Source organism: Macaca thibetana, chromosome X (assembly GCF_024542745.1).
Source record: "Macaca thibetana thibetana isolate TM-01 chromosome X, ASM2454274v1, whole genome shotgun sequence".
Taxonomy (NCBI): Eukaryota; Metazoa; Chordata; class Mammalia; order Primates; family Cercopithecidae; genus Macaca; species Macaca thibetana.
This window is the reverse complement of record NC_065598.1, coordinates 44,769,064-44,792,793: the sequence shown is the minus strand read 5'-3', so window position 1 is coordinate 44,792,793 and position 23,730 is coordinate 44,769,064. Positions and strand designations below refer to the sequence as shown.

The following is a 23,730-nucleotide window of genomic DNA, read 5'->3' as shown; positions in this document are numbered from 1 at the left end:
GGTAGTCAACACTGTCAGAATACACATTTTTCCCATTCAATGCAATAAATTTGTTACCATTTTTGAATGAGGGTAGAAGTGCAGCCTCCGATCCTGTTTATTTGTCTCAATTGGTCCTTGTGGAATGCCTCAAGCCATCACTGAGCCTGAGCCTGCCAGGCACTCATTACAGGTCATCTGCCAAGGCAGTGCTGTTGTCTCAGCGGAGCCTCCTTAGGAGGTGGGGACAGGAAAAAAGGACAATGAACTTGTCTCACAGGGCAAGGAATCTCTTCCCACACCACCCCCACCAACTGGGAGAACAGGAGCCCTGAGACCTGCCCTCCTCTACCACTAACTGTCTGTGAGTCTTCAGAAAAGTCACATATGTATTCTGCTTTCAATTTTCTCTTTTCAATTTTCTCATCCCTTTCAATTCTCTTTTCAATTTTCTCATCCTCAAAACAAGATGGGGAAGGGACAAAATAATCTTCAAGGATCCTGCCGCCTATAAACCCTAATAATGTGACTAATCTGTTTCTATGAGCTAATTCATAAAATGGGTGATAGAGGAATAAGCAAGCACAAAGTGGTGAAAGAAACAAGATTAAAATTAATGGGACCAGGCGCAGTGGCTCACGCCTGTAATCCCAGCACTTTGGGAGGCTGAGGTGGGCGGATCTCTTGAGGACAGGAGTTTGAGTCCAGCCTGGTCAACATGGTGAAACCCCGTCTCTACTAAAAATACAAAAATTAGCCGAGCGTGGTGGTGTGTGCCTGTAATCCCAGCTACTCAGGAGACTGAGGTAGGAGAATCACTTAAACCCAGGAGGTGGAGGTTGCAGTGAGCTGAGATCATACCATTGCACTCTAGCCTGGACGACAGAGCAAGACTCTGTCTCAAAAAAAAAAAAAAAAAAAAAAAAAAAAAAAATTAATGGGATTCCTTGGGGTTGGCTATGGAAGTCTAGTGGTGTCCCCACTGCAAACTCTGGAGCCTTGAATGCCACTTCCTGCAATTCTTGATCATGTGACCTTGGGCAAATGATGTAATCACTCTGTGCCTCAGTTTCCTCATCTATATGTTAATAATAGTATCAGCCTTGTAGGTTTATTGAAAGGATTAAATGAATCAGTACATATAAAGTGTTTAGTAAAGTGACTGGCACACTTAAGTGTTTCACAAATGCGTCTTACTATTATCATTATCTAAAAGAGCCACCGAGTGATAACTTTCCAGCTCCAGTCCCTTTGGTGGCTGGGGGGTGGGGGTGGGGAGTGGGGGTGGGTTTGAAACTCCATGAGCAAGAGCAGCTGCAGGATAAAGGCAGACAGGCCTGTGTCTGGGTCCTGGGCCTTCCTTATCCACCTAGAGGGGAGGATCTTTTCCCATAGTTGTCCTGAAACTTCCAGTAAAATGGACTCATTACAAGGTTACACTGTTTCATCTTTTTAAATACATTGATGCCAATGTTCTTGTACAGAATCCTTCGTGCCTACTTCCAATGCAATTTGCATTGTCCTGCATTGCAGAAGTTGCTCACTGACAGTTTCCATTGGAGCACCTTCCCAGATGTGAGACTGGAGCTCTAGTGCATAACTCAGGGATTCAGAGGCCTGGGCTGTCCAGCTTCCTGAACAAGTCCCTTGACCTCTTTGCCCTTGTAATTTTTTTGTGTAACTTTCTTTGCCATCAAAACAGTAGGAAAAGCTTGCAATCTCTTAGGGTAAAGTCGTGTCAGGTAAGAGAAAAAAACAACACAATCTAGGGTTTGGGTCTAATGGAAATGCTAATTCTTCCAAAATGCATTATCCAAAACTCATTATCATGGGGTAACCCAATAATGCCCAATAATAAGAATTTAAATATTCTTAATTAAATTAAATACATAGCATGTTGTATGCTGCCTGATTTTCATTTGCAGTATGACCTTCAATTGTTAATAATAATGAAGGTAAACTTTTTCTGAGTAATTTTTCATACATAAATCAAAAAGAGATTTAACATTCTTCCCTAACGGAAATATCAGCACACAGCTGGAGAAATGACTATGGAGAAAATATAACTGTGGGGCCTAGGAAACTGGCAGGTGATAATAGGCCAATGCCTGCCAGGCACAGTGGCTCATGCCTGTAATCCCAACACTTTGGGAGGCCGAGGCAGGCGGATCACATGAGTCCAGGAATTCAAGACCAGCCTGGCCAACATGGTAAAACTCTGTCTCTACTAAAAATACGAAAATTAGCCAGGCGTGGTGGCACACACCTCTAATCCCAGCTACTGGGGAGGCTGAGGCAGGAGAATCGCTTGAATCCAGGAGACAGAGGTTGCAATGAGTTGAGATGGAGCTATAGCACTCCAGCCTGGGCAACAGAGTGAGTCTCCATCTCAAAATAAATAAATAAATTAGCCAATGCCTCTCTTCCAGGAGGATTAAGGACTGGCCAGGCCATCATGTAGAATCACCCACCTCCTGGAGCCCAGGTAGCTTCTAATTTGATGACCATTTAGTAGTCACTCTTGCCTGGGACTTTATTGGTACTGAAGACTTAAATTTTCAGACTGAAAACAAAATGAATTGGACTGCTTGGGGTTGGGTATGGAGGTAGAGTGGTCTCCCTAGTGCAGACCCAAGAGCCTCTTCAAGAACCTCTGTGGTTCCAAGACCCAGCCATTGGTCAGAGGGTAAGCAGTTTGGGGAACCAATGTAGGGGAAGGGAGAGATACTGGGGTTTGCTGACTGACAGCCTGGGGTCCACACCTCTGATTGGCAACATATTGTCTGATCTTGGCTAAGGTACTTAAGCTCTACAAGCCTGAGTTTCCACCCTTGTAAAGTGGAATTGGGAATTAGGGGAATCAAAAATGTCAGTGTATGTAAAGCTGCTATCTTTACAGGGAGTAAAAGTTCAGAGAGCTATGGCTAGACTTTCTGTGCCAGTTGTATGAAGAGGTTTGTGCGTGACTCACACCTCCTTCACCTTTTCTGATATGACATATACACTACCATAAGTTTGAAGAAGCAAAAATAGTCCTCTCACAAAAATAATTTCGAACACCTCAGTCTAAGTAGGAGAAATGGATCACTTGGGCTATTGTCCCCTGTCTCCCTGTCCCTGGGCTCTGCGAGCCTCCAGCTCACAGGCCAATCCTCAAAGGGCTATTCTTCCAACAGGTCTGACAACTGGCTGGCTTCCCACCTCGGACTGCCTCCCGACTTCTTGCTTTCTTATCCTGCAAATTACTCAGATGATTCCAAAATCTGGCGCCCTGTGGAGATCTTTAGACTGGTCAGCAACTATCAAAACGAGATCTCAGACAGGAGAATCTGTGCCTCTGCATCAGCCCCAAGGACCTGCAGCATTGAGCGTGTCCTGCGGAAAACAGAGAGGTTCCAGAAATGGCTGCAGGCCAAGCGCCTCACGCCAGACCTGGTGCAGGTGAGTGTGAAGGCCATGGGAAGGGGATGTGAAGGGGATGATGAGAAAGAGACAGAGACAGAGAGAGAGAAATTCATTCCCATCTCATATCTCAGTTTGAGAAAAAGGAGAAGCTGTGGTCTGTCTAAAGTGTGACAAAACACTGTCATAAAACACAGTGGCTTACAGTAAGACAGGAACTAAACAAGGTTTACTTGTAAGGTTCCATCCCATTGTCATTTCCCATTCTCTCTGATGTGATCCTCAGCGACAATTCGGGAAAGTTCCTAGCTGCGACCTCTGGCCTAAAGATCTGACAGGATGACCCTTGCCAGTCCACCCCCCTGCCAGGGCTCAACTCACCTGCATCCTTCTCTGACAGCTCTTTGCCAGCTCCCGGGCTGGCTAAGTATTCTCTCTTAGAAGCTCCCATATATATCCTGTTTCACAATACAGAGAGATCACTTTGAAAGTCAGGTTCCTCTTCTATCTCCCACTGTAAAGAATAACCAAACCTCAGCCATTACAGAAGCCAACTTTGATAATACAGCATCCTCTTCCCACCTGACAGCCTCCCACCCACTCCCATGGACATGCTGCCCTGGGAACTTCAGCACCTTGCTGGTGCCATCATCATATTCTGCATTGGTTCCCTCCTGTACTATCATCTCAAGTATCAGCCTTCTTCATTCGAACCAGCACAGCCATGACCCTCCACACACATCTAGCTGAGCCCCTTTGTGCAGAAGATGCCACCTCAGAGGACTGAGTGGCTCACCTTCAGCAAAGATGAGGAAAGAGAGGCTCACCCCAACCTCCCTGCCATGACAAAGAGGGAGGGCTTGAACCGACCTTCTCATGGGGATGCTGAGGCTGCTTCTCACACTCCCTGGGCCACTAGGTCCTTTACATGGGTACCTCAGGCTGTCTAAGTGAATTCTGAGCGCTAACAAACGCGCTGTTGGCTTCTGCAAGATAAGAGACATGGAACAAAGAAGAATCACTGGTTCCTGGCTATCTCATCCATGTAATAAGACCTTCTGGCTTTGTGCTTCGGTTGTGTGGTGTGATGGTTAATTTTATGTGTCAACTTGATTGGGCCATGGGATGCCCAGCTATTTAGTCAGACATTATTCTGAGTGTTTCTGTGAAGATGACTTTGGATGAGATTAACATTGAGATCAGTAGACTGAGTCAAGCAGATTATGTGTGTGGGACTCATCCAGTCGGCTGAAGGCCTCAATAGAATAAACACTGACCCACTTCCTAATAAGAGGGAACTCCTCCTGCCTGACTGGCTGCATTTGAGCTGGGACATTGGCTTTTTTCCTACCTTCAGACTCACACTGAAACGTCAGCTCTTCTTGGGTGCCAAGGCTGCCAGCCCTTGAAGTAGAGCTATACCATTGGCCCTCCTGAGTCTTCAACTTGCCAACTGCAGATCTTAGGAACCGTCAGTCTCTATGGTCACATAAGCCAATTTCTTATAATAAATCTCTCTCCATCTATCTATCTATACATCCTATTAGTTCTGTTTATCTGGAGAACCCTGACTAATACATGTGGAAACTATTTTGAAATCAGGAGGAGTCAGGTTGCTGGTAATATGGCCATCATGGAACATTGAATAAAACTGAGCTTTCCAATATGGTGCTTTTGCAGTCTGCACTCTATGAATTTATTGACACTGAGTGGGAACAGAAAAAACCGGAAGAAGTCACGCTGTCCCCAGGCTGGGGAGGTGTTGGCAAGATCTAATATGAGGGTCTTGGAGTTTGTGCAGGAGACAGGAAGTGGAGGCTTAGGTAGAAGAACCCCATGGTGGATGCTCAACACAGGGCAGAAGCAGAACAGAGGTCATATAACAAATCTAACACCATGGTCAACGTGCAACCCCCTGTGCCTCTCTTTCTGTCCTGCAGACAGACCCTTCATGCACTAGCTTTGGTACCCACCATATGCCATTCACAGGCTGGGGACAGCGTGACTGTCTAGTATGAGGCATGGGAAAAACCACTATGAGACCTCCTCCATTTTGCCTGAAATATGTGCTCAGGAACAAACAGAAGTCCCCAAGAAGAGCAAAACGGGGTAGACAAAGAATTGTTTCAGAATCCCTTGAAGATCCTATGACCTCTTACTGCCCCCATCATTGTTGAGTCCCATTCTGAAAAGCATAATTTCTAAAAGGCAAGCCTACCTCTACCTGGGACCTGGACAACATACCAAAGGAAGGAACTTTCCTTTTCTATTTTTTTTTTTTTTTTTTGAAACAGAATCTTGCTCTATCACCTAGGCTGGAGTGCAGTGGCATGATCTCTGCTCACTGCAACCTCTGCCTCCCGGGTTCAAGCGATTCTCCTGCCTCAGCCTCCCGAGTCGCTGGGATTACAGGTGCGTGCCACCACACCTGACCAATTTTTGTATTTTTTGTAAAGATGGACTTTCACCATGTCAGCCAGGCTGGTCTCGAACTCCTGACCTCAAGTGATCCACCTGCCTCAGCCTCATAAAGTGCTGGGATTACAGGCATGAGCCACCGTGCCCAGCCAGGAAGGAACTTTCTGGTGTGCAAGATACACTTGAGATTCTACCTAAGGTAGCTAGACTGGCATTGGGCTTTGAACTAAGGAAAATGTCCTCTTTCTCTCACCTTCTAGATACTTCCATAATAACAGTACAGTAGAGATTATCCCAGGGGGCCTAACAAGTCCAAAGCAACCCGCCAGGTACATCTTTTGCAGTCTGTACTCTATGAGTACACCTTGATGAATGTAGACACTAGGGTCTAGGGAAAAGATTCCTGGAGCCTGGAAACTATGGTTGAGTTTTGTATCTGCCACTAAAAGCTGTGGCAAAATGAGAAGAAGGAGCAGAGACGCAGTAATAACACAGAGCTTCCATTCCTGTTCATCCATCCAACAAGTTTCATCAACTGTACTACAGCATCCTGGGTATTCAAAGATGAATCAGACCCAAGCTCCACCCCCAGAAGCATATGGCTCAGTGGTAGAGACAGGCAAGAGCACAAATCGCCACCCAGCATTGTAGTTAATATGCTGACGCTCTGTACTGAAACAAAGGACACATTGCTGACTTGGGTCCTTCACTCCCTGACCAATTGACCTTGGATTTAAGCCCAAAATTTCCCCAATCTGCTCTGACATTCCTTCTCCAAAATTGAGGTGGGAAGAGGGCTTCTGGATGATCTCAAAGACCCTCCAAGCTCTGATATTTTTTAACTTGATATGACTCTGCTTCATTTATTTAGCAAATACTGACTGAATATCTACTAATCACCAAGAGCTGTGCTGGGTGCCTTGATTTTCTTATTTCTCAAATGACAGAAAATAGTACCTGCTCTGTCTGATTCATTTATCCTAATGAGCTTATAGACAAGAATATGCTTCAGAAGTCCATCACTATAGAAATGCACAGCAGTATTCTTGTAATAAGTGAGTCCCTTTCTCCAATTTGTTATGCTAAAATTTGCTTCACCAATTTTGTCATCTTGCATTACATGCAGCTAAACAAGCTTTTCTTCTTTCTGCCAAAACAGCATCTATTAACAACATGCTGGCAATACATGGCCAAAAGCAGAACAATTTTTGCTTTACTTTGGCCCTCCCCTAACCCACCTTTTCATCTCCACCATAGATTTTTCCCTTCCTTATAAAAAAGGAAATATTAGCAGCCATTTTATAAATTCTGCACAAACCCATTCTTCTCCTATCCATTAAGCTCAAGGTCATTACTGTCTTATTTTGACACCATCTTCTCGATCTCTCCTCACCTCCTTTCCAGAGACCCTTTGCCCTTAGGATTCCACGGCAGGCCCAAGGTGTTCTGTTACACTCTTTCCCACTTTCATGCCTCATCCAGGCTGCACTCAAACACCTGCTCTGTTTTTTTGCTTGTTTGTTTTGATTTGGTTTTCTTTGAGACGGAGTTTCACTCTTGTCACCCAGGCTGGAGTGCAGTGGCCCCATCTCGGCTCACTGCAACCTCTGCCTCCCAGGTTCAAGTGACTCTTCTGTCTCAGCCTCCCGAGTAGCTGGGATTACAGGCGCCGCCACCACGCCCGGCTAATTTTTGTGTTTTTAGTAGAGACAGGGTTTCGCCGTGTTGGCCAGGCTGGTCTCCAACCCCTGACCTCAGGTGATCCACCCACCTCTGCCTCCCAAAGTGCTGGGATTACATGCGTGAGCCACTGTGCCCAGCCACATCTGCTCTTTTCTTTGTAGCAAAACTCACCTATCAGTTTCAAATGGTTCTGTCTTCACCAAAGGTGGCCAAAAAATACCTTCACCTATTCACCCAAGAGAATTGAAAACAAGTGTTCAAACAAAAACTTGTATGTGGGCTGGACATAATGGCTCACGCCCGTAATCCAAGCACTTTGGGAGGTTGAGGCAGGAGGACTGCTTGAGGCCAGGGGTTCAAGACCAGCCTGGGGACGATGGTGAGACCAAACCTATTTAAAAAAAAAAACAAAAAACAAAACTTGTATGTGAATGCTTATAGCAGCACTATTCATAATAGCCAAAAGGTAGAAACAACCCAAATGTTGTTCATCAACCAATGAATGGATAAAAAATATATTCTATCCATACAGTGGAATATTATTCAGCCATAAAAAAGAATTAAGTGCTGATATATGCTACAACATGGGTAAACCTTGAAAACATTGTGCTCAGTGAATAAAAAGAAGTAAAACACAAAAAGCCACATATTCTATGATTTAATTTATAGGCAATGTCCAGAATAGGCAAATCCATAGAGACAGAGAGGAAATCAGTGGTTGCCAAGGGCTGAGGGGAGGCGAGAATTAGGAGTGACTGTTTAATGGGTTCAGGATTTCTTTCTGGAGTGATGAAATGATTCTGGAATTAGGTAGTGGTGATGGTCGCACAGTCTTCTGAATGTATTAAAAGCCACTTAATTGTATAATTTAAAATGGTTTAAATGGTGAATTTTATTGTTATGTGAATTTTACCTCAATTTTTAAAAGGAAGAATAAGCCATAGAAACAACTTCCCCTATTCTGTGACCCATTCTCTTGTGATGGGCAGCTAATGTCATAATTTAATTTGTGCCGGGAAGTTAACAGCTAATGGCATTTCACTGTTAGCCCTCTAAGAAGCCATTTGCATGAAAAGCCAATATCGTGATGCTTTCACTAGTTCATGCATGACTATCTCAGGCCTTCCTAATATATTCCTACATTCTTCCCCTACTAAACCCAGATGTGGCCCAGAATTCTTCTCAACAGTGTTCTAAGTTAGCAGCCTCTGTGTTTGATCTCAGCTGGAATAAGAGACGAGCCCTCTGAGTGATCATTCATCCCAGATTTGGCCAAACAGCTCTGCCCTGTTTTTCTGATAACCCATCAGACATAAGTCCTAATTTCTTGTTTGGAAATCATGATCTTTCTGTATTTATATGGGAGTTTCAAGAGCCAACTGGGGAGCTATTATAGGATACGTGGTTGGGAGATTTGCCTCATCCTTCAACTCACACCAAATGGCCCAGTGTCAGCTCAGCCTACCTGTCAGGCCAGCCCCCTGGGACTCTCTCTGTGTGTGACTTAAGTGGATTTTCTCTGATTTCCTCAAGCTCCATTTTCCAACTGGGATCTAAGTCAGAGCCTTCAATTGTGCCTATCTGCTTGTGTGTGTGTGTTGCTGTGTGTTTAGGGGAAGAAAAAGATGCCACAAGGAGCTCACAGGCTCTGCTCAGAGAACTGACAAGGCAGAGATGAGAGGAGAAAAAATAAAATCAAAGAAATAAAAGTAAACGAAAGGGAGGAGGGATCTGGCCGGTTCAGGGACCTCAGAACTTTGCCTGTCAGCCCTGCTTATGAATAAATAAAGTCAAGTTGGATGAAAAGCCCCAGTAGTCATCATCAGAGGCTGAGCCAGGGAGTCCCGGGCTCCCCTCCTGCAGGGCCAAATGCAGTTTTGTATTTAAGGACACTGCATCTTGAGCCACAGTGCAGTACAGCTACGGCAGGGCTGCTAAGGAAGATGACAGGACCAAGAATTAGGAAGAAAGTGAAACGATGCAGTGTGTGTGTGTGTGTGTGTGTGTGTGCGCGCGCGCACGCACGCGCTCGAGCATGTTTAGCACTTATGCTAATAACATCGTGACTTTTCTCCTCTAAAAGCTGCATTGTTCTGATGGGAATATCCCACAGCCTAAATTACTACCCCACAAACAGAACCACAGCCAAGAACACCGCTCAGAGTTTATCATGAGGTGCTTGTTCACAAAACCACAAAGAAGGCTTCCTCTGCTTTTATGCCAAGAGGCAACCACCCTAGGCAGCACGTGGCTAATCAGGGGAAAACACATATCCTCCACTGTGTCCGGCTCCCATCCCCTCAACTACGATCCGATCTGACATTGTTCTAAACAGTGTTACTCCCTCCAAACGGGAATACACCAGATGGCCGCAGAGCCTTTTCTCCCACTAGATGGCAGTACAGAGTGTTCAGTCAGCTTTGTTCAAACAAGGATGGTTGACTATTTTACTTCCTACGTCTCCATTATTTTTTTAAATGCATAGAATAAGGGAAATCAGCAAATTAACCAAAATGCGTGTTCATTATATAATCTAAATGTGGGTTCAGATGTAACTAATAAACAAGTGAAATTCACTTTTGTTTAAATGTAACTCAAAAATATGTAAGAGATGGTTATAGGACCTGTGCTAGGCGCTAGGAGGGCATACGGGTATCAAGAGAAGGTCCTTGCACTCTGGGAGATGACACCCCAGTGAGGGAGACAGACCATATTCGATTCGTTCTGATACAAGACACCCTGTGATAAAGTGCTTTAACGAAGATGAAAATTTTATATTGGATTCACAGTTGGTTTTCAGACTGTAAATATTTTAATGCCTCACAGGCTACTAGGTCAAGGATGCTTCAAAAAAGTTTCATTTGTTTGTTTGTTTGTTTGTTTTAAAAGAGAACATGACTATATTGGTGCTGAAAAAGAAAAAATAGGCTGACTGGTGGCTGTATTATTTTCACACACATCTAACACTGGAGTCAAAGATGAAATGACTATTAGTGGAAAAGGAAATTTAAGCAACTAAGAATGCCTCCACAGTACCACACAGGGCAATATTCCCTGGATGTCAGTGCACATCTTCTGGGGAATGGTCTTGGAGGAACAGAGCCCCTTCAGAGGTACATCCTCACTATGAAATCAGGAGACCCTGTTCCTGTGACCCTTGGGAGGTATTCAGAGGGCTGTGTTTCTCGCCCATGGGAGTTTGGGGAACCAACTGGAGAGATATTACGGAATAGATACAAGTCCCCTCTCAACCCATTTTCTCCATCCAGTCATGGAACTGGAAGTGTTCAGAGTTAAAACAACTAAGATTTTGAATCATCTAATTTATTTAAGATTACAACCATGAAGACTTTGCCATCTCAACATTTGTGGCAAAGAGGTTATTTGGAATGGGTCAGAGACTAACCTACTCATTTCCAAACTTCCATTGTGTCATAGACTCATAGAAAAGGGCCTAATAATCACCCAGTGTGCCCACTCAAATGATCCCTACATTATTCTTGATGGAGCTCATGAATGAAAATGAGACAGTTGGCCGGGCGTGGTGGCTCACACCTGTAATCCCAGCACTTTGGGAGGCTGAGGTGGGCGGATCACGAGGTCAGGAGATCGAGACCATCCTGGCTAACACGGTGAAACCCCGTCTCTACTAAAAATACGAAAAATTAGCCAGGCATGGTGGCGGGCGCCTGGAGTCCCAGCTACTCGGGAGGCTGAGGCAGGAGAATGGTGTGAACTGATAGGTGGAGCTTACAGTGAGCCAAGATCACGCCACTGCACTCCAGCCTGGGCAACAGAGTGAGACTCCGCCTCAAAAGAAAAAAAAGAAAAAAAAGAAAAGAAAAGAAAATGAGACAGTGAAAGGCTTCCCCAGTCCTGACACAGACAAGTTGAGAAAGAAAAAGGAGGCAAGAGAAGACTAGGGGAAAGATAGACATGAGACAAGTCACCAGTGGCTCCTTCCAGATGATGCTCAAATACAGAATACAGGCAGCCCCCAGCCAAAACGTAACCAAAGCCTGAATAATCATCAGAACAGACGACACAAAGCAAGCTTTGCCTTTACAGGGCTTTAAGCTTTCCCTAAACTTAGATGTTACCAATCAAGCCCCTTTTTTAAAAAATCAAGGCATCCTTTGTTCTATACAATTCTTCCTTTGATATCTCATTATCCCTATTCTGATGTACTCAGAAAAAAATGCTTTTGCCGTTAAGTGTGACTTGGCCCAGAGGTCTCTGGATTGGCTGTCCCTCTATGCATGTCCACATACTATGAAGTAAGCAAAGGTTAAACTATATAATATATAGTATATGCCTATAAAGAAAGTCACTTGGAAGACATCAATTAATACAGTGATTGTGTTCTAACACAATATTTGTGGCCTAATAAACAGAACATAATCACTATATCAATTGATTGTGATATGGTGATTGTGTTCTGTTTATTAAGCCACAAAACCCCTCAATACATTTTTTAAAGTAGAAATAGTAAAGATCATTTTATCTAATCAAAAAGGAATCACATCAGACATTAACAATAATAAAAAGGGGGGAAAAAACCTACCAAACTAGAAATGTAAAAACATTATCTTTTGAGCCACAGAGCAAATAATTGAAATTGTAATAATATCAGGATAATAACAATGATGAAAACTCTGTATTTCCCCAATCTATGATTTAGTCTTTGCCAAATTTCTGCTCAGAGGAAAATTGAAAATCAATCCAGGGTTCTGTTAGGCTGCTGTCGACACAAGTTTGGTCATTAATGTGGAGAAATAATACAAAAAGATATTAAAAATGCATATTAATTTGTTCCTAACTCAAGGCCACTTATGGCAGTAATAGTTTTTACAATTGCGTTAGCTCTTCTCTCTTAGGATTATCAAGAGGTCTATGGAAGGCATAATTTGGAAACCTTTTGTGTGGGTTAAGCAGGAAATGAGTATATTTATTCCTAGTTTATATATGAGAGCAAACCACAGAGAAATATATCAATATGTTAAAGATCAAAATCTATCTCTACTTACTGAATTACACGTATGTCATAGATTCCTGGGGTTGAAATAAATTTGAAAGCTCAGCAATTTGAACTCTAACATATTTGCATCCTTTCTGTAAGGCAAAGGGTCATCTATCTTATACAGTGACAGGAAACTCACTACCTTCAGCTTATGCCTTCTTTGGACGGAACAGATACTTGGAAAGTTCATCTCAAATCTGTCTTCTTGTAGCTCTCACTTGTGTAAATTATTTCTACGCCTTGGAGTCATACAGATTATACATGACATATGCCCTTCCATACACGCAGCTCCTAAATCCTGGCTTCCCCAGTGTAAACATCCCCAATTCTCTTTTTCATCTCGGCATTCCCCTCATATTGAAGCTTCTTAAATGTTATGTCAACTGAAACCCCTTCTGTAGCTAGATTTTAGTTTACAAGGACAGAACCTGTTGTTTATCCTGTTATATATGATCTTCTTATATTAAATCCATTATTCTAGCCTGTCAACTTGATTCTGATACTTATCATACCCACTGTCACCCCAAGTACATATGATTCTCAGTTTTGATGAACACTATTTTTATCTATGTCTTAGTCCTCAATAAAAATGTTAAAAAGAACAGGGCCAAATAAAAATCTTTCTTTCTCTAGAGGGGTTAATCCATTAGTTGTTAGGTAAACTCAGTTAACCAATTACGAATCATCTTAATTTTTCTATGCAGCCCAAATCTTGTTTCCCCTTTTCTTTTATAGGGGTCTCATGAGAATCACTGTTGAATGCCTCACTAAAGTTCATATATTCTAAGTCTATTGCATTTCTCTGATTAAAAATCAAATAACCAGGTCAAAGAAAAAAAAAAGTTGTTAGTCTGGAATGATTTGATTAAAAGAATCCTCAGTGACTCCTTAAGATCATCATTTCCCCTTCTGGAGGCTCCCAAATTATCCTATGAATAACCTGTTTTAGAATATTTCCTGTGATCCAGGATCAGCCCACTAATCGCTAATTTGTGAAATCTACCCTCTTGCTCCTTTTAAATATCAGAAATGGATTTTCATGCCTTTTCTGTTCTCTACATTCACCGCCCATGGTTCAACAATATCATTTGCCAGGTCTTTGTGAATCTCCCAGGCTGGGAAACTCACTCAGAACAATGAAGCCTTCCTTTGTTCATTCTGGCTTTTCATTCCTGTTTACCACATTTTGCCTCACCTTTTTCACATCAAAGTCCCAACACCTGAAAGAGAAAACAAGCAAACCTTAGAAATGAAAATCAGGCCTTCATTTTGTTATCCACCAAAATTCTCCTAATGGTCCTATTGTCTTTGCTTTCTTCATACTCTGAGCTTTGTAACATACAGCTATTTTTCAAGATTTTCAATTAAAGTATAAACTGCATACATAAACACATAAATCTTAAGTACACAGCCGGATAAATTTTCACTCGTGTATTCACTCATGGCCACCATCCATATCAAGATACCGAACATTTCTGGCCCCTCAAAAGGCTCCTTCATGTGCCTTTCCAAAAAAGACCACATCCTAGGGTGACCAAGCATCCCAGTTTGCTTGGGACTATCCCAGTTTTCACACTGAAACCTCTCGGTTGCAGGACAATCTGAACAGTTGGTTATCCTGCCCCTTCCCAGAGGTAGCCACAATTCTGACCTAACTCACCATGGATTAGTTTTACCTGTTTTTGAAGTTCGTTTAAATGGAATCATACAATATGTACACAACACATCATGCTATTTATCTATGTCGTTGCATGAATCAGTGGTTGGTTTTCTTTCACCACAGTGTAATATTCCACTCTGTGATGGTTTCACACCGATCTATTCTGCTGTTGATGAACATTTGGGCTGTATTTAGTTTGCACTATTGTGAATTAAAGTTGCTACGAACATTATTGTACATATCTATTGGTGAACATAAGCACGCAGAAGTGGAATTGTTGAGTACATATGTACATATGGACAGATTTAGTTGACTCTGCTAAGTAGTTTTCCAAAGTTGCTATGCTGATTTCCTCCTATTAGCAATGGGAGAAAGAATTCCATTGTTTCATATCTTCATCAACACTTAACTACTGTTAGTTTTTAATTTTTCTTCATCAACACTTTACTGTTGTTTTTAATTTTTGTTATTTTGGTGGGAGTCTGGCAGTATATCATTGTATGGTTTGAATTTGCATTTTTCTAATAACTGATTATATAGAATCCTTTTTCATATATTTACTGGCTGCTTTGATCTCATCTTTGGTAAAGTACTGGGTTTAGTTTGTCCATTTTTATAGGATTGTCTTTCTTATTAATTAGTACAAGTTATACAAGTTGTATTTATATTCTAGATACAAGCTCTTTGTCAGGTATGTATTACAAATATCTTCATCCAGGCTAAGGCTTGACGTTTCCCCCTCTTAATGGTTTTTTTTTTGTTTTTTTGTTTTGTTTTGTTTTTTGTTTTTTTTGAGACAGGGTGTCTCTGTCACCAGGCTGGAGTGCAGTGGCATGATCATAGCTCACTATAACCTCAAACTTCTGGGGTCAAGCAATCCTCCTGCCTTCAGCCTCCCAAGTAGCTGGGAGTACAGCTGTACACCATGCTCAGCTACTTTTATTTTTTTGTAGAGACAGGTTCTCACTGTATTGTCCAGGCTGCCATAATTGCTTCGTTTGATGAATTGGAATTCTTAATTTTAATGAAGTCCAGTTTTTTAATATTTTATTTTATGGTTAGCGCTTTTAATGTCCTGTTTATCCTGTGTTCATGAAGATGTTCTCTCGTTTACTTCTAGAAGCTTTAATATTTTCTCTCTCATACAGAGGTCTATAATACATCCCAAATTACTTTTTATGAGTGAGGTACAGTAGGGGTTAAGGGTTTTTTTCCCCGCATGAATATCCAATTGACCAAGCATTATATTTTTAAAAAACCACTATTTCCTCACTGAATTTCAATAGAATGTGAGAAATCAGATGACTATGTATGAGTGAATCTGTTTCTGGAATCTCTGTTGTATTCCACTGGTGTATTATCTAGCTTTGTGTCAATATGAAACTGTATTAATTACTGTAGATGTATAGTAAGCCTTGATATCCTGTAGCATAAGGCCCTCAGATTTATCCTTCTTCATTGGAATTCTAGCATTTCCAAATAAATTTCAGTACCATTTTGTCAGTTTCCACAAAACCTGCTGTAATTTTGATTCATTAAATATATAGAGCAATTAGAAGAAAAGTGACACCTTAACATCATTGAGACTCCCAATCCATGAACATGGAGTAGGTCTCTATTTCCTTAGGTCTTCTTTAATTTATCTCATTGTTTCATGGTTTTCAGCACAGCTATGTTGCACACGTTTTGCTAGCTATCTTGGACATTTGATGTTTTTTGGTGTTACTGTAAATGATATTGTTAGATACACTGAATATTTGATATTTTTGCTGTCACTAGAATTTGTATGGTTTCAAATTTTATTCTCCTAGCCTCTGTTGCTAATACATAGAAATACAGTAGTCCCTCCTTTATCCCTGGTTTTGCTTTCCACAGTTTCAGTCACCCATGGTCAACTGTGGTCTGAAAATAGGTGAGTACAATACAATAAGACATTTTGAGAGACAGACACCACAATCACATAACTTTTATTACAGTATATTGTTATAATTGCTTCGTTTTATTATTAGTTACTATTGTTAAGCTCCTACTGTGCTTAATTTTTAAATTAAGCTTTATCATAGATATGTAAGAATAGGAAAAAAACCAGTGTATATAGGGCCTGGTACTTTCTGTGGCTTCAGGCATCCACTGGAGGTCTTGCAATGTATGCCCCATGGATAAGAGGAAACTACTGTACAAATGATTTTTGTGTATTTACCCTATATCCAACAATCTTGTTAAATTTACCTATTATTTCTAATAGCTTGCCTATAGATTTTTTTTTATTTTTCCATGTATACCATTATGTCATTCCATCTTCAAATAATTGTAGTTTTATTTATTTTTTTCTCACATTAAAATATGTTCTATTTCTTGCCTTATTGTACTGGCTAGAGCTTCCAATACATTGAAAATGGCAGTGGTCCTAGTAGCATAACCATTTTGTTCCAAATTTTAGAGCAAAAGAACTCTGTATTTGAGACTCATCAAGAAAGAATCCACTGGTGACCTATCTCATGTCTAGTATTCCCCTAGTCCTCTTTTGCCTTCATCTTTTATTCTCAACTTATCTGCTTCAAGGCTGGGTGAGCCTTTTCCGGAATCTTTTTCATTAATGAGATCTATGAATTATAATTAGATATCTATTTTAGCAGACAAACCAAATGATTTATTGGTCCCCCCTTTTTAAATAATCCTATAATATGACGAAGACCTGGAAATTGATAGGTTATTCTTTGTCCCATTCAAAACAACCGCTTAACACAAATGCTGATGAGGTGATGTTCCAGTGGCTCCAACACCGAGTTATTCCATCATTTGAAGGAAAAAGATGAGCTGTGTGGGGGCTTGCTCACACACTCTTTCTGGGCAGTGAACAAGCACTGTGATTAAATTCATAGGTATCACAGGAATGTTAGCTATAAGATTTTTAATATACCCTCAGTATGACTAAAGATGTTTCCTTCTACTTCTACTCTAGTTTATTGAGAATTTTTCGTAAATTTTATAAAATGCTTTTTCTGCATATATTAAGATGACCATATATTTTCTCTCCTTTATTCTATCAATGTGGTAAATTACATTGATTTATTTTCAAATATTAAACCAACCTTGAATTCTAGTATTTTTTCAGTTATTTTTCTCTTTATGTTCTTCGTTTGGACATTCTCTGTTTTTTGATTTATTTTGTTTTGCTTTGTTTTAGCTCACTAATATGTTCTACTGTGCCCAATTTTCTGTTAAAGCCAGTAAAGAAGTTCTTAATTTCAGATATTGCATTTTGCATTTCTAGAATGTCTATTTAATTTTTTATAGATTCCAACTATCTTGAAATTCTCCCTTTTTCATTCATTTGGTCTCTTTTCCTCTATTTTCTTAAAATCTTAACCAGACTTACTTTTAATTCCTCATTTCTACTCTAATATCTGGATTATCTCAATTATCTCTGGTTCCACTTCTGTCTGTGTTGATAGTTTTCCTTTTTCTTGATTATTAGTTATTCCTTCTTCACATTTTGGGGGTAATTTTTAATGGGGTAATTTTTTATTGTATGCCAAATTTTAAGTGTAATGCCTTATAAAGTTTCTGAATTATGTCATCTTCCTTTAAAAATTGTTGAGTTTTGTTCTAGTAGCCAATTAAATTGCTCTCAAATCACTTAAAGCCAGGATTTTGCAATCTCAAGACTATTGACACTTTGAGCTGGATCATTCTTTGTTGGGGGAAAGAGGCTGGCTTATACCTTATAGAATGTTTAGCAGCATCCCTGGCCTCTACCCACTAGATGTCAGTAGCGTTACAACCCCCCGTTGTGACAACCAAAAATGTTTCCAGGTGTGGTCAAAAATATCCCCTGGGGAGAAAAATTTCTTCCATTTGAGAGCCACTGCCTTAATTCTGTTGAGAATGGATTTTAGACTTTGTTCGTGTAGCTTTCCTGGTCTCGCCCTTACTCCTAGGACATGGTCCCTGCTGATAAGGCGTGATCCTTACTACTAGAATGTGGACTTTCTGAGGTCCAGTTGAAAGCCCAGGATATTCACTAAGATGTCTAGCCAAACTTCAACCTTCACCTCTCCAGCACCATGCAGCCTCTGAAATCTCTGCTTAGCAATACATTCTTCTAATGTGGTTCTCTGATAGGTCTCTAGAGGCCTACCCTACTCACATGCTGCTTAGGAGCTGGCCAAGGACCTGAGGGAAATTTTTACAAAGTTACGGCAGCTCCTTCTCTGTGAATTTCTCCTTTACAGGACTGTGTCTTCCAAATCCCAGCCATTTTGGCAGCCCCAAATGCTGATCTCTGTTTCCTTTACCTAGCACAAACCTACACTGCAGCTTGGAAAATGCTCTCAGGGAAAATGATAGTGTGAATATGGGGCTCACCTCGTGTGTATCCTTTCTCACAAGGATCATTGTGCTGTGTTGGTTGTGGTTCAATACCTGCAAAGAGTTGTTTTATATATTTTGCCGAGATTTTAGAGCTATTTACAGCAGAAGGGTAAGTCTGATACCAGGTATATTTTGTCATGGCCAGAACCAAAAATCCCAGAATTATCTACTCTCCAGGAAAGAAAAAAAAATGCTACTGCATGCATATATCAAAATCCTAAATATAGCTATTAAAGCCATCTTTCTTAATTTTGAGAATCCGGCTTTATTCTAAAACACTTTGGCATTTTGGATACTATTTCAAGGCTGAAGAATGTGTGAGGAACTCCTGTGGTTTTCAGCCCAGCATATACTAAGAGAACTGAGGCCTTCCTTGCTTTGGCCAGGACCCAGCTGGGCATGGGATCCAGAGGAGAATCTGACTTAAATAACATACTTACAGCAGATGAGAAAAGCGCTTTATATAGAGTACATGATGGCTTTCTTTCTGTTTTCTCTCCAATCATATAGGCAGCTTCTTGAGGGCAGCGAGTGTCTTTTCTCACACATGTCTGACATAAAGTAAACACTTCATAAATGTTTGGGAAATAAAGAAAAGAATAAATGAATGGATATGACATCATTTACTATTCACTATTCACAACTTAAAGGTGACCCTTGATCCATGCCTGTGCTAACTCCTGATACAGCCAACTCTACACAGTTTCACTGGAGACCTTCTGATTTTAGAGTCCCTGAAATTTTTGTCTTTCCCCAAGTGAGAATTTTTACTGGCTTATCTTAGGCATTAACAAGCAGAAAACCCCTGTATTAGTCCACCTTGCATTGCTACCAAGGAATACCTGAGGCTGGGTACTTTATAAAGAAAAAAGGTTTATTTTGGTTCACAGTTCTGCAAGCTGTACAAGAAGCATGGTGCCAGCATCTGCTTCTGGTGGGGCCTCAGGAAACTTCCACTCATAGTGGAAGGGGAAGCAGTAGCAGGGATCACATGGTGAGAGAAGGAGCAAGAGAGAGGGAGGGAGGAGGTGCCAGGCTCTTTTTAATAACCAGCTCTCATGGGAACTAATAGAGTGAGAATTCACTCACCACTGAGGGAGTGAATTTATCTATTCATGAGGGATCCACCTCCATGACCCTAACACCTCCCATGAGGCCCCACCTCCAACAGGAGGAATCATATTTCTTTTCTTTTTTTTTTTTTTTTTTTTTTGAGACAGAGTCTTGCTCTGTCACCCAGGATGAAGTGCAGTGGCACAATCACAACTCACTGCACCTTCGACCTCCTAGACTCAAGAGATACTCCCACCTCAGCCTCTCAAGTAGCTGGGACTACAGGTGTGCACCACCATGCCTGGCTAATTTTTGTATTTTTTTGTAGAGACAGGATCTCACCATGTTGCCCAGGCTCTTCTCGAACTCCTGAGATCAAGCAATCCTCCCACCTAGGCTTCCCAAAATATTGGGATTACTGTACCTGGTAGGGATCACATTTCAACATGAGATTTGGAGGGACAGATATCCAAACCATATCAGTCCCACAGTTCATACTCCATGGAATATGACTCTTGATACAGAAATGTCTACCCAATTTGGGCAAGAAGGGATGGTGGCACAATGATTCATTAGCATTCTTCAGAGACTGATCTCTCCATAGTTAACTTGGAGAAGAGACAACTGAGGTATTTTGACAAAGGGCAGAAGAAGAAGTTGATGGGGAGCCTCTTGCTCAGGAGGACAAAGGGTGATTTCTCCAGGGGGTTGCCTAGTAAGCTGACCCAAGTGCTTCTGAGGATTGTGCTTCAAAGGCAAGGTAAGACACCAAAAGGAAAGGCAAGGGGCAAATACTGATTTCCCTTCCAACATTGTTTCTCTAGGATCAAAACTGTCTCCCCACCAATAATCTTCTCAGAAGGCTTCCCCTGCATCTAGAGCCCCAACATGTGCTAACTATGGTGGAGACTTTCTGCACACCATCATGTTTTGAGACTCAGCAGGTAGTCATTTACCTGTGGCACTTGCCAATTCTAGGGACAAGACAGTGGACACTATGTATGCTAGGGTTGGGGAAGGGACTCTAGAATATAAATGTCTCTCTAATTAAAAAACAAATATAACTACCTTATAGCTTCTTGAGATTGATGCTTTCTTGTCATCCTAAAACTATAGTCCTTCCCTCAGTGTTCTGGATCTAAAGAATTCTCTATAGGACCAGGAGGGCTGCAGTAACATGTGGAAACTCATGAGGCTCACTTCATTCTTGACGTTCATTGTTCTTGGATGCATCTGATCCCTCTGGCCTCCCTGAGGTCCTGTCCATGGCCCAGTGGTGAAAAATGTATGCCCCCCACCTTTTCATTGTCTGTTTTACCTTAATACTTCAATCTCTCACAGCTCAGGGGGCCATCCAATTGTCTAAGCATATTTTCCTGCAAGAGGTCCCCATTACAGACCCCCTTCCTTCTGCATAGACCTCCCGGCTGTGCACAGAGAATTCTTCCAACAAAGTGCTCCTCCCCTACAGCAGCCTCAGAATCACCCCATTCATTGTGAGGTGGAAAAGCACCACTTCAGGCCTGCTTCAAAGAGCAATGTGACCCATCTCCTTGCTTCTCACCTTCCCTTTCTCAAATACATGCTTAACCTGGCCACCTGCTACCCTCCCAAAAAAATGGATCTTTCCCTTTCCAGTTCAAAAACTTTCTTTTCTTCAATTTTTTACTTTTATTTGTTATTATTAAAGTGATATAGACTCATTGTAAAAATGTATAAAGTATATACACATATATATGTGTGTGTATGTATATACATGTATGTGCATGTGTGTGTGTGTATATATATATATGAACACAAAAAATAGGGGGAAAAAATCACATATAACTCACCACTGGGTTGCCACAGAGGCAACCACTGTTCACACAGTGGTGTTTTTTCTTCTAGTCTTTTTTCTAGTCATATTTAACATGGTTAAAAGTAAGTTGTATATGTAATACTGAATATTCTTCTATGACTAAATATTACATTGCATAATAACCTCCATATCATTAAAACTCTTCACAAGCATCATTTCCTCAAATGTATGGACCACAGTTTTATTCACTATTGTTGACTATTTACATTTTTTATTTTTATTATCATAAATAATGCTTTGATGAACATCCTTTTGCAAAGTCTTTGTCTGAATTTCATGTTAGGTCTTTGAAACAAATTTCCTTTTAAAAACTACCACATACCTGCTACTTTCTATGGACCAGGCATGCTTCACATACATTTGTCACAGTTAATCTTCAAACCCTCTAAGATATTCTTGTTCCCATTTTACAGATGGGGAATCTGAGGCTTAGAGAGATTTACATACATTGTCGAAGGTCACCCAGCTAGTAAATTTTGGAATTGAGATTTGAACACAGGCCTGTCTCCTGACTGCAGAAGTCACACCCTTAAATACTATGCTTTGTGGCTTCCCTACTTCCCCGTAGTGGAACCACTGGGTCAAGGGGTATAAAGGTTTTACACCTTTGAATACATATTGCCAAACTGAATATAACTCCCTCTAAAGAGTTTTTTGGGGGGTGCCCATGGCATCTTCATGAACAATCATCTTTGCCTACAACATTACGCACATTATCAAATAAAATCTAAATTCCTCTTTGGGAGGCCGAGACGGGCGGATCACGAGGTCAGGAGATCGAGACCATCCTGGCTAACACAATGAAACCCCGTCTCCACTAAAAATACAAAAAAATTAGCCGGGCGTGGTGGCGGCGCCTGTAGTCCCAGCTACTCGGGAGGCTGAGGCAGGAGAATGGCGGGAACCCGGGAGGCGGAGCTTGCAGTGAGCCGAGATCGCGCCACTGCACTCCAGCCTGGGCGACAGAGCGAGACTCCGCCTCAAAAAAATAAAATAAAATAAAATAAAATCTAAATTCCTACATGTGGTATTCAAGAGTCCCACCGTTTTCTCCCAACATACATTTCCAATCTTCTCCCCTGATAAACCCAAGTCTGTGTCCCATAGACCAGACATGGCCTTTAACTCTGCTCCTTGCCTTTGCTCAATTCTGATTCTTCAGTTAAAATACATTGACATTAGATCTCCACCTGCCAAAATCCTACTCATTCTTCAAGGCCGTGCTCATACCACCTCTTCTGTGAAGCCTACCTGGATTTCCCTACTGCTTTCTTTTCTGTATTCCCATAGCACCTTGTTTACATCTCTTACAGCATTTGTCATATTCTGCCCCGTATTGAACTTTGTGGTGTATATGTCACTCTGCCCCACGAGGGTACCTTGGGTGTAGGGGCCTTCTCTTATTTATCTTTGTGACCTCAGTAGGTCCTACTTCGTATAAGGCTCAACAGCTTATACAAAACAGAGCACTGATAAGCTTTTGTTGAATAAATGACTTACAACAACCTCAGATGGGAGCTGTTAAAAGTTTCCTAACACACAGGCATGGTTGCAGCAGTATATTTGGGTTGAGGGAAGAGTCCCCAAATTCTTTTTGTGTCTCCCTGCAATGCAGTTCCAAAGGACCACTGAGCCTAGTGACAGACCTGGGTTGGAACTGACAGCACTTCGTTCTCAGCTCAGGCCCTTCTGGGCTTTGTGGCCTCTCTCTCTAGTGCTTCTGTGGCTAATTTCTCACACCCAGCCTCTAGGAAGGTGCCTGCTTTTCTTTCTCCCCAGACCCTTCCTTCTACCACAGAAAGGACCTGGTAGACAGTACCTTGTGAAGGTACCCAGGGTGCAGAGGAATGAGGCCAGTGAAGAGGGGGAAATAGGGGTTGGGATGGGAGATAGAAAGGAGGTTCAGGCTGGGCACAGTGGCTCACACCTGTTATTCCAGCACTTTGGGAGGCCAAGGTGGGAGGATCACTTGAGCTCAAGAGTTCGAGACCAGCCTGGGCAGCATAGCAAGACTCTGTCTCTACAAAAATTCAAAAATTTAGCTGGGTGTGGTAGTGTGTGCCTTTAGTCCCAGCTACTTAGAGAAGGCTGAGGGAGAGGATCACTTGAGCCCACACCACTGCATTCCAGCCCATGTGACAAGATGATGAGACCCTGTCTCTACCCGCATCCCGTGAAAGAAAGAAAGAAAGAAAGAAAGAAAGAAAGAAAAAGAAAGAAAGAAAGAAAGAAGAAAGAAAGAAAGAAGAAAGAAAGAAGGAAAGAAAGAAAGAAGAAGGAAAG

General features: G+C 41.6%; 1 protein-coding gene across 2 annotated transcripts in view; it reads left to right on the top strand.

The window, feature by feature from the left end:
* The window catches only part of DIPK2B (divergent protein kinase domain 2B), a 54,798-nt gene that overhangs the window by 6,405 nt on the left and 24,663 nt on the right, over positions 1 to 23,730 (top strand). For both annotated transcript variants that reach the window (XM_050775669.1, XM_050775670.1), the window contains exon 2: positions 3,156 to 3,420. In XM_050775669.1, coding sequence (XP_050631626.1) covers positions 3,156 to 3,420 — 265 coding nt within the window. The remainder of the gene's footprint in view (positions 1 to 3,155; positions 3,421 to 23,730) is intronic.